This window comes from Suncus etruscus, chromosome 16 (assembly GCF_024139225.1).
Source record: "Suncus etruscus isolate mSunEtr1 chromosome 16, mSunEtr1.pri.cur, whole genome shotgun sequence".
In the NCBI taxonomy this organism is placed as follows: Eukaryota; Metazoa; Chordata; class Mammalia; order Eulipotyphla; family Soricidae; genus Suncus; species Suncus etruscus.
This window is the reverse complement of record NC_064863.1, coordinates 5,309,609-5,321,769: the sequence shown is the minus strand read 5'-3', so window position 1 is coordinate 5,321,769 and position 12,161 is coordinate 5,309,609. Positions and strand designations below refer to the sequence as shown.

The window sequence follows — 12,161 nt, the reverse complement described above, 5'->3', positions numbered from 1 at the left end:
GCTGGGGAATTGAACCCGTATTGGTCCTGGGTCAGCCATGTGCAAAGCAAAGGCCCCACCACTATATTACCACTCCGGCCCCAAGCAATTGATTTTTAAATGTAATTTATATGGAAGTAAAATAAAGAGCATTTTTTCTCCTATTAGAATTATATTCTGGTAACAGAATACCACAGGTAAGGAAAATTTTTAGATAAGGGAATGAATTTGTGAAGACAAGTGCAAATGAGATAAACTGTTGCTATAATTCACAAGACATAAAAATTTCAAGGTTTATAACAGGACTGATACCAAAGTTAATGTATTTTTTAAATATGTACTCACCATGTCCTTATGTGTTGTGTATGTAAACATTTTTATGGGATTATTATGTTACTGACCCTACCTTGATCAGTGATTGTGCCCTAACCTAGGATGTGACCTGGCATTCTGCTCCAACCCTAGGGTGGTACCTGATTCTGCTCCCACCATTGGGTGGTATCTGATCCCACCTTTGGGTGCTACCTGATTCTGGGGCTTAAAAGCAAGGGTCTGTGGAAGGTGAGGGGCTTTTTTCCTTGTGGGCGACCGTGCACCCCACATGTTTAATGGAACTCTGGATGAATTTTCCACCGCCTGCCTGATAGCCACAAAGTTTGCATAGCCCCGAGCCAACAGGAAACTCTGCAAATAAATTTAGCTCAGCACACAGAATCTGGCTTAACCAGATTCCTTAACCTTTCCATGAAATCTGTTTTTTGTGCCTGCTCTCAAGCATGTAGTTATAGATATGTTTTTGTAAAGTTTAAATTGTGATCCTTATTGCCTGCACAAAAGAAAGATCTAAATGGAAAATAGGCTAAACAAAAAATTGTATTTGCGTAAATATCAATTAGCTATTTGTTTAAGAATTTGCTTCCCCTCCTCTCATCCTGCCAGGTTCCTCCTTATCCTTCCCGCCATCAAAATGTGCTCCCATTGGTTAAAATTGTTGTACTTGTACAAATCTGATTGGTTTATGTTTCAATCCTATGTTACTACTCCTCCCACTGGAGCAGGGCATAAAAACCCTGCTCTCCCCTCAATAAAGCCTCTCGACTGGCACACACGTCACCCTGAGCCTTTTACTAACTTCTACAGCTTAATTTTCTAGGTGTTCACAAAAGAGCTTAACACTCGCGAATTATTTGTAGTTGCCTTCTGCCTTCTGTCCTGGTTGAGAGAAAGCTGCTGGCCGGAATTCTCTCCCAGTAAAGGGCAGGAGCAGAGGCAATTACATTTCCTGAGGCCTATTCTTAGGGTAATAGAACAGGGTAATAAACGCGCGCGTGTCCCAAACTAGAGGAGAAAGGCCTCATCCTCCATCCTTCCATCAGTCAACCTCAACAGGGGCTGACTTGCAACACTTATGGACAGAATAAATGTGAAAAAAGAGTGGCATAATCAAGATGGGCTTGCATTTGCTGTAAGCACCAAAAAACAAACAAACAAACAAACAAAAAACAAAAACAAAAAAAACCAGTTGGTGTTGTGCTTGTTAGAACCAAAAAAAAAAAAACAAAAACAAAAAAACAAAAAACAAAACAAAAAAAAACCAAAAAAACCCAGTTGGTGTTGTGCTTGTTAGAACCAAAATTCAGCACAACTGGGCCTGAGCACGCAGTTGACCCAGGATGGACCCGGGTTTGATCCCTGGCATCCCATATTATCCCCCATGTCTGCCAGGAGTGATTTCTGAGTGTAGAGCCAGGAGTAATCCCTGAGGTTCTCCGGGTGTGGCCCAAGAAACAAAATAAAAAACAAACAAATTCAGCACAACTAATTTAACATTCTTAGTTCCCAAGGAGCTACTCAACCTAATAAAATATCGCAAATAAAATAAATAGAATTAGAGGTGAAACAGCAGAGGCCTACAGAGCTGGTTATAGATATGGGAAGAGGTTTATATGGGATTTGTGTTATATTAATGAGCCTAGCATTTGGAGAGAAGGAATCAAAGTTCCATATAAGTAGGCTAACTTGAAAAAGCCTAGAAATCTCTTGGGTCTATAATTTCCCCCAGTGACTGTGACAGAAATCAGTGCAGATGACAATTCAGGGATTTGCATATTTCTGGGCTTCATTGATAGTCTACATGTAATTGTGCCTTGAAGGGAAAGAACACATGGAAGCCACAGTATCACATTCTCTTAATGACCTGGGCAAATACATGGTCAAGGAATTGTGGCCCTTGCTATTGATATCACTCTTATGTTCCTATTAATTCTGGGCCCAGGCTTGTCCTGGTCATGTATGGACTAGATGAGGGAGTCAATACCACATCAAATGGGTAACTCTGGAGAGACATCAATGCTAATCTGGTGAAATGTTCTCTTTAATATTTAATATAACTGGATTATTATTACCTATGATTGGAAACTTTTACAATATACTGGAATCAAAACATGTTATCGGGGCTCTTTTAAGTCTGACTGATAGAAAGAAAATGCATTTGGGATATTTTACTGCATAAGGTGATTATTTTTTAATTTCTTTTTGTTGTTGTTATTGTTTTTTGTTTTTGTTTTGGGGTCACATCCAGCAGGCTCAAGGGTTATTCCTGGCTCTGCTCTCAGAAATCATCCCTAGAAAGCTCAGAGGACCACCTGGGATGCTGGAATCAAAACACGGTCCATCCTGGGTTGACTGCGTGCAAGGCAAATGTCTTACTGCTGTGCTATCTCTCTAGCCCCCATGAGGTGATTATTTCTAAATTTGTGCAAATTCTAAACTGGGCCAGATTTTGTAAACAGTCTCTTTACTAGGCTAGCATGGGGAAAAATTTGAGATTAAGTAAGTAGGCAAAGTTGCCAAAATTGTATGAAAGAGAGACAGATCACTGGTTACCATTCCATTTCCTTGTATTTGAGTGTTAACTTGGAAGTTTGGGGCATCAAAGGTCTACAAAACCAACCATATCTCTTCTCTGCCTTTTCTAAACAATGCTGCTTCATTAATTACTGTTCAATAACCTGCATCCATATATAAGAGAAAATCAAGAGATATTTGTGCCTCAGTAGTAATTCTGAACCTTCCTAATACAAAGGTCATAAATGTTAGAAATTGAGCAATCATTTAAATATGGAGTTAAAAACAAACAAAAAATAATTCATCCAACCTACCTTTCTACTCTCTTCATAGTTATAAAAATGAGAATCCTGTCACCTATTTCCAGGACTTGCCTACAGGACTTGGGGCAACAGAAAGAGGAATCCCTTTTCAAATTAAGTCTCAATGATTTTTCTTCAGCAGAATTATGTGATATTGGCTGCATTGATGAGGCCAGAACTCAGAGCTTCTCCCCACTGCCATGTACCTTACAGAATCAGAATGCAGCAGAAAAATGGATGAAGGAACCAATCTAGACATCATGAGTGAGAAGAGAGTAGACAATTCTTATTCAATTTCTGGCTTTAGTGCAAGTTTCAATCATGAAAATAGGGGCTAGAGAGAGATTTAGAAGTTAAGGCAATCACCTTGTAAGTGGCTAACCCAGGTTGGATCCTGGCTCAGCATATAGTCAACTAAGCACAAAGCTAGGTGACCCCTAAGTACAGAGCCAGTAGTGTCCTCTGAACACTGCTGAATGTGGCCTTCCCATCCACCTCCCAGAAATAACAAATATAAAAGAAGAAACAACTTGGATCTCTGAACTCAGAATACCTCTGCATTACACTCCAAAGACATCTACAAAGAAAGTTGTCATTGACTATAGCCAACGAGGGTGTCAAAAGCTTATCTAACACTAAAAATAGATATTTTAAGGAACAGATTTTTATTTATTTATTTTGGACCATACCTATCTGTTCCCCGTAATTGCTCTTTGCTCTGTGCTAAAGGATCATTCCTGCTTTTTCTTCCTTTCTGTTGTGACCAAATGACCTTCACTGACATGACATTTAAGGAATCTGTATTTCATTCCTGAAAACTCCTGATACAAATATCTATCTACTATCTACTCTTATCTACTCCTTTCTTGCTCTTCTCAGAGCCTTTGTAGAGTATGAGCTCTTGTTACTGCCAGGGGTTCCCTAAATAAGCATTTCTCTACCATTTCCAACTGTGGTTGTCTTTCAACTTTCAACCTCCTCATCCTACCATTTGGGTCCCCTAACCCTGTACTATGCTCTTTTTACTGTGGCCCTTGATCTATCTTGGGAGCTTACAAGAGAGTTTCTCAGCTTAGAACTGTCCCAACTCCTTTTGCTTTATTCCCATTTGTCCTACCTTAATAATTCAAATTTTTCCAGCCTAACACTAGATAGAAACAACAACAGGGCTGGGGCATTGGTTACAGGGCTTCTACCTCAATGAGGATAAAAATGTCAGTTGAGATTAGGATTTATCTGGCACCAAGTTAATTTTCCTTTACCAAAATATTCAAATAGTTTTTTTTTCAAGTAAGAGTTTCATGAAGTAGATATAAGATTATTTTATTCTAAACACACTCATTTTGCTACAGATATAGTTTTAACACTGATATTTAATGTTACGTGATCAAGGGAAAATCTAATCAATACACTGAAAGGTTGACATTCCTTCAGGATTTCTTGAATTCTAAATATACTTCATTTTTTAAAAGGTAAGCAAATGTCTTTAAAGATTTCCCCTAAAGTCAAATATCTTGTAATTTGAAATTTAAATGTACTCATTAAAATTAAATTAAAAACCCATTTTACCATTTATTTCTGCCCTTGAACTCCATCTCCCCCCATTGAAACATTTTATTTATGTTAACAATAGAGTTTCTTAAAAAAAAATTCCCCTAGAATTATTTACATTGCATGCATCGGAGGAGCTCAGATATTCCAATCTTTTCTCATTCTAAGGTACTTTAAGAAAGATTGTTGACCTTTTTAACCTTTCTACCTCTACACACACACACTTCCACAGACATACACAACCCCTTGTGAGATTCCATGGAGAATTCACTCAAGTTTTCTAAGATGTTTAGAATCATTCTAATAGGACTAAATGTAGTAACAGCATTCGGATGTCCACAGCAAGAATGAAAATCATTCAGGGTTTCTCTAACATTAGCAAAGCCAATGTTATCACATTTGCAAAACACCATGATCACATAGGCATAGTGTTTGAAACAGGAAGCTCTAGCTTTCGAACAAAGAATTCATTAAAGAAAAGGCGATTTCACTAAAGCTGAAACTCCAGACTCAAAGAAGGAAAAGTTGGTTAAGAGCCTGCAGTTTTAAAAAATTAATTCAATGGGGTTCTTTCTTTTGAAAATGCTTTCTACTTGGGGCATGAAGCAATGTAAAAAGCTAGTTATTCTTAACGGTTAGTCTGAACTGTTAAAGTTGACATTGGAGTCTGCTGTTGTTTTATTTAGAAGATATCAGAAGAGAAAGGTAAAACTCCGAACTAGCTTTTTCCATTTATATTATGAATTCCAGTTCTTATGGGAGAGCAGAGCTGGAGTTACATAATAGCACTAGAAGGGGCTGAAAGCATCAAGAAGCGTGGATTAAGGCACAGCTGCACACTTCGGTCATTTACCAAGTCAAAGCCTATGACACTGGCCTTCTAGACACATTTGGAAGGGACAAAGGGCTTTGAGAACCATTTTCAGTATCTTGAAATAAGAAACTGAATCTGTAGGCCAGTTATTCTTTTAATTGAAAACCAGCAGTTTAACAAGCTGCCTGGCAACAGATTTCTCAGTGTGCAGCCACCTCGAATTCCATAAGATCGAAGTGTGTGGTACAGTGATGTTTCTCAACTGCAGAGGCACAAAGAATGGACACTGCCCTGAACGCTCATAAGTGAAAGGCCCGCTTCTTTACAAATACAACTAGAGTCAGGTGTCATGCAAAGTACACGTACATTAAAGGAGTGAATAACGTACCCATTCCGAGAGGTCACTGAGCTAGCAAAATCAAAAAACAAAACAGTAAATGGATATTTTAGTGCGCACAAGTCTTCTGAAAGCTTTTAAGTAATGTGAGGAATTTAGAGATGTTTACTGTAGAAGGAATAAAAACACCATGAGAATAAAGAGGGATTTCTTACCTGGTAAACATTGGCTATTTTTGGTTCAAGATAGCAATTGCATTCCATATAGATTGTTTTGTTACTACTCTCTCCAATATGATATTGATGTAATTAAGAAAATAGCCAACAATAAACACTTTGGAGCCTACATTAGTCTAAAGCACTATCCACTATTCTATAATTGCACAGCTACCAAGAATCCATCCAAGGAAAATGGTACTTACATTCAACAATCCGACACTTTTTCCTCTAAAAAAAGCTCAAGAAAATTCTATTCAAAAACTTCAGTCCCTTGGTCCTCTGAGTACTGCTTGGAATGCCCCGTCCCCAATATTCCAAACAACTGTGTTTTTCTTATCTTAAAGACTTGTTTTCTTACCATGAAATAAAGTATTCCAAGAAGTATATTTGACTTAGTTCCAATGTTATAAAAATCCAGTTAAAATATAAAATATAAATTTCATTTTTATAAATGCTAGTTTATTAGAGAAATGTTTAACCTATTATATCAGCATAATTATTAAAATTATAACTTAATAAATGGTTAAGAAGAGTTATGCAGTAATGAGTTATGCAGTTAATGAAAATTTGAAAACAAGAATATACTTTGATTTGAGGCCTAAATGTTAAGTCCTGAAAAGTAATGTCTGAGTCTTTAAACAAAGACAGAGTGACAGAAAATAGTATGTATATAATGGAATTTATACAAGATTTGTGTCTCAATAGAAAATAAAAATTTGGAGTCACCATTGAGAGCTTCAGGGGTTGCTATCCTGGATAGAGTTTGGGAAATTCTTTGTCCAAAAATAAATCCTTTGATTCCTTCCAACTAAATTATAGGAACCAGAGCATTGAAAATAAAGGCTAACACATGTTTCTGCAGTCAATTAGTGGTAGGAGTTACTTACTATATTAAGTGAAATGGGATGACACTTTTCTATTTTACTATAACAGACAATGACCAGCAGGGACAAAGAATATACTTTTGCACCAACATAAAGTCTTCATTTAAAAATGATGCAACCATGATAGAGAAATGATCTCTCTGATATGAAGGATATAAAGAAACACAAGGTGGCGTAATAAATACCCAAAGACAATGAATGAAAACAAAGAGTATGAGAACTGGTATTCAGGAGGAAGCAAGCACCTTCAGGGGATTAGAGTTGAATGAAAAATATTGATGGTGGAATAAAGTTTTAAACCAGGAGAAAAAAAAGTGGCACTGAAAGATTATGTATGAAACCCTATCAGAATACAGTACTGTTTACCATAGTGCTGAAATTTATTTTTGAAAAATAAGGTAGTGATAAAAGTATTAAGTATAAAAGTGCCTTTAAAAAAAACACTTCTTTTTTATTTTGCTCTGTTTTTTGTGCCACACCCAGTGACACTCAGGAATTACTCCTGCTATGCGCTCAGAAATCGCTCCTTGCTCGGGGGACCATATGGGACACCAGGGGATCGAACCATGGTCTGTCCTAGGTCAGCGCCTTTAAAAGCACTTCAGTAGAGCTGTATGGTGGGAGGCAAATGTTGAGGGCATTGTTGGAGGAAAGCAGACACTGGTGGAAGGGACCAGAGTTGAAACACTGTGTGCCTGAAACCCAATCATCAATAATTCTTTAAACTTATAATGTCTAACTTAAAAAAATAAAATGGAAGAAATAAAAAAGAGGTGAAACCAAAGCTCAGAGTTTAGTAAAATATTTGCCCTTAATCAAACTTATAGTTGGTAGATGGATTCCCACTACACTTGAACCTGTACAGACTTCCTCCCATACTTAAATCTGTACAATGAAACCCACATAGGGTAGATTTTAACATATAACCCCACCCACGAGCTCTGGCATAAATGAGCAATTTCATCCAATAGATTTGTTCACAATTTTATAAATATCAATTATTTGGGGGACAAGTATGGGTTACCCAGAGTAAGTTTAAAAAGTCTGTGTATCAAATCTCTCACTTTGAGATTTGAGGTAGCATTAGGCTACCTACATATTTAATGAGGTGGGAGGTAGTATACTTCCCTACTGCTGAGTGAGGGTGCAAAAGAGGTACCTGATGCTTTGGCTTTTATTATTCTTTTAATCAATTCTTGCAAAGCCAGTTCACAGCTAACCACCCTACTTGGAGTTGTTTGTGTACATTTGTATTCTATCTCCCCAGGCTTTAGGAGGCCTCATTGTAAGGTTTTAGGACTGATATCATAACACATACAAATCAACTTTGCATTTCTTCTCCAAAGGAAATCTTAGGCCCTATACTTAAGGTGCAATTGATGTTTACTATCAGATTTCACAAGCTAAGTATTTTTTAAAAAAAGTCATCTTCAAAGAAATCAGTAGGGTTATAATCAGTTATAAATTTATTTAAAAATTTGCCTATAGCTTCTCCATAAATTGTGTTCCTTCCAAACACATAGACAACATAAATTCTGTCTTATTTTCTAATCATTACAAAGGGAAGAGAGGGGAAATTTTTGCTCAACTGGCCACATATGTTAGGAATTTTTTTTTTATTCTGTAAGACATAAAGGATGGTGGAGACTCAGGGAGCCAGGTGTGGCCCAAACACTTAAATAAAGGAGTGCATCTATTTCTCTAGCAACTCTATTATGTGTAATATTCTCTTTCTAAAAGAAGTATCTTGTGGGGTTAATAGAATTATGATATAAGTAATGAAATTAATTAGATCTCTATCTCTTGATAAAGATATCTGTGCCAAAGCTATTTATAGAAAACATTTTTACAAGATCACATCTGCCACAGTGTAAACATTGATTGTATATTAGCATTCTATATATTTAACATATTATAAGTCAAGCACAATGCTATGTATTCAAAATCACAAGTGTTCTGCAAGGCATAATGTTATATTAAGGTGATCATCATAGCATTTATTTTTTGTACTTTTATACAATTGATTAAGTCTACTTTTAGAGAAAGTCTTCATCAGAAGGAGTATATTTGGTAATTGTGTTAGGACTTTTGGTTTTTATTAGAAGGACTATGCCCAGTCAAATCACAATCTATTTGTGTTTTGCGTTGTTTTGTTTTGTTTTGTTGCTTGGTCCAGTGGTACTTGGGTCTTACTCCTGGCTCTGTGCACAGCTGTCACTCCAGGTGGTGTTCAGGAACCATATGTGTTGTTAGAAAATGAACAATGGCCCCTCATAAAAATCCATTTGGAGTTAAGTGGTAGGTATTACATGCACTTGTTAATGCTGAATGAAACTCTCCTTTTTTTTTTTAAGGCATTTGAAAATGACAAGAAGATCTTGTGATAGAACAAAAAGGGCTAGAGACAAAATAATTTTCCCAAGAAGACATGTAGTTCAGAATAGCCTGAAGTTAAAACACCTCTACCTGAGCTTTTTTACCTGAAGGGTTGCATGCTCTGCATTAGAGGTCATTAGATGGACACTGAGGTCTCAAAGACACAGATGCAGACATCTGTATTGATCCCACGCCTTCTGCCAAAGATGGCTGGGTTTATGAGATAATGTCCATCTCATTCAGAACATAGGAGAACTTTGATATTTGTGTCCAGAAAATTTTTGTTTGTTTTGTTTGGTAGTGTCCAGGGATTACTTGGGGCTCTGTACTCAAGGATTACCCCTGACAGGCTTGGGGAACCATATGAAATGTCAAAAACTGAACTTGTGTTAGCTAACACAAGCTAGCAAGGCAAATGCCTCACCTGCTATATTATGACTCTGAAGCCTATAAGCAGGAATTTTAGTTATAAATGTTGCCAATTAATTGTCCATTATACTAAGCATCAATGGTTATTTTTAATCAGAATCAAGATAGATAAAATTTAGTCAGTGGTAAAGTGACCCAAGGATGAGGTCTGTGGAATATAGACTTTGAGGGTCACCAAACATCTCTACTCCCAAGTGCTCATAATTTATTTTCTTCATCAACATAAATTTTTATGTATGTATCTCTTGCCTGTACAAAGAGCTTTTTTTTATTAATAAACTCTTTTTTTAAATCAGGCTCAGCATCTTTATTTTCCTTGTTAGCCAGAGCTGCAGAATTGCAAATCTTTGCTTTAAAAAGGTTTATGTAAAAAAAAAAGGTTTATGTACAACTATCATGCAAACAATTAGTCATTTTTAAAAATGTCCAGTTGCTGTACAGCTGTGAACAGACATACTGCACAAGAACTAATTTATGTCTTGAAGGAAAAAAATGACACTCTTCAAAGCATCCCATTTGGTAGCAGTCATGATCATTAGTAAAAGTAATATCCATTTAAAAGCAGTAAATGCCTATTTCCAAACAAAATGGACTGGTATGCAAAGGAGAAATCATTCTACTCAAATATCCCCAGGTTCCAGAGGGGGAAAAAAAGAGTTTGTAATGTTAGTTTACTTCCTTTTTTATTTCTCCTCTGCCTTTTTTCATCCCTACTGAATATTCTAATCTAAAAAAAAAAAAGTACTAATAGTAAATGTGCATAGCAGCCACTTCAGAAAAGCAAAAGTAATCAGACTCAAGGGGGTTTTATAAAAATATTGTTTTTCATAATAATGACTGAGAACCCAGATGGAATTGAGAGCTCCTGGTGGATTATAGTGACTGAAGTTGCTGTCTAAGTGACGATTTAGTGGAGCCACCAATAAATAAACCACCTTATTAATTTAAAAAGAGAACCAGCCCTGCAATGAACATAAGAGTGCAGAGGGATTTTCTGAATTTTGTTTTAGGGCCTCGAGGGTATATTGATAGAGTGGTATTATCGGTTCATAGGGAAGCTCAATCTCTAGTTTTTTTTGAGGAATCTCCATATTGTTTTCCAAAATGGCAGGACCCATTGATTTTTCTACCAGCAGTGAATTAAGAGGCCCTTTCTTTCCACATCCCTGCCAAAACTGATTGTTCTTATTTGTGATGTGGGCCAGTCTCTGTTGTGCGAGATGATATCTCATAATGTTTTCATTTGCATCTACCTGCATGATTAACAATATGGAGCATTTTTTAATGTGCTCTTAGGCCACCTGTATTTCCTCTTTGAGCAAATTATGTTCATCTCTTCTCCCTATTTTTGGATGGGGTTGGGTGTTCTATTATTTTTTTCTTGTTAAGCTTTACCAGTGCTTTTATATATCTTAGATAGTATCAGATGGGTTCTGGGTGAAGAGTTTCTTTCTCTCAATATGAGAACACTCTTTGTATCCTGGTCACTGTTTCTTTTGAGATGCATTAAACAAAGCTTCTTAGTTTAATGTAGTCTAATTTGTTTACTACTTGCATGGTCAGTGGTGTTTTATCCTTGAAGATATCTTTAGCTTCAATGTCATGGAGTGTTCTGCATACATTTTATTCTATGTACCTTATGGTTTCATAAGGTTTGATATCCAGGCCTTTCATCCATTTTGACTTGACTTTTGTGCATGGCATTAGAAAGAGGTTCAAGGGTGTTTTTGTTTGTTTATTTTATATGGACCAATTTTCCCAATACCACTTGTTGGAAGAGACTTTCCTTGCTGCACTTTCTATTTGTTGTCCCTTTATCAATGATAAAGGTCTGTCTCAGGATAATAAGGTATATTCTACTGATCTAAGGGTGTGTCTTTATTCCAATACCACATTGTTTTAATGACTACTGCTTTGTAGTATAGTTTTAAGATGGGAAAAGTGATGCCACCCATCATATTTTCCCTAGAGATTGCTTTAGCTATTTATGGAGGTTTATTGTCCCATTAGAATTTCAGAATTGTTTGATCTATTTCTTTGAAAAAATTGTCCTGGATATCCTTATAAGGACTGCATTAAATACGTACAATGCTTTAAGAAAAATTCCTATTTTAATGATGTTAATTCTCCAAATCCATGAGTATTTCCTTGTGTCTTCTTTTATTTTTTGGAGCAGTTTTTGTAGTTTTGTTTGTATAGGCCTTTCACCTCTTTAGTTGATTGCAAGGTACTTGCAAATTTATAAAAATATCTCTCATTATTTGTATATAGAAAAATCTATAAAATTTTGCATATTAATTTTTTAGCATTCCACTTTAATATTCAAATATATTGTTTCTAGAGCTCTTTTGTAGAGTCTTTAGGATCTTCTAAATATATTATCATGTCATTAGCAAACAATGAGAGTTTGACTTCTTCCTCTTT

The 12,161-nt window shown here is 36.2% G+C and overlaps 1 protein-coding gene across 1 annotated transcript in view; it reads right to left on the bottom strand.

Annotated features, from left to right (window-relative positions):
• Nucleotides 1-12,161, bottom strand: part of RYR3 (ryanodine receptor 3) — a 473,873-nt gene that overhangs the window by 387,350 nt on the left and 74,362 nt on the right. The window contains exon 4 of the mRNA XM_049790221.1: nt 5,882-5,902. Coding sequence (XP_049646178.1) covers nt 5,882-5,902 — 21 coding nt within the window. The remainder of the gene's footprint in view (nt 1-5,881; nt 5,903-12,161) is intronic.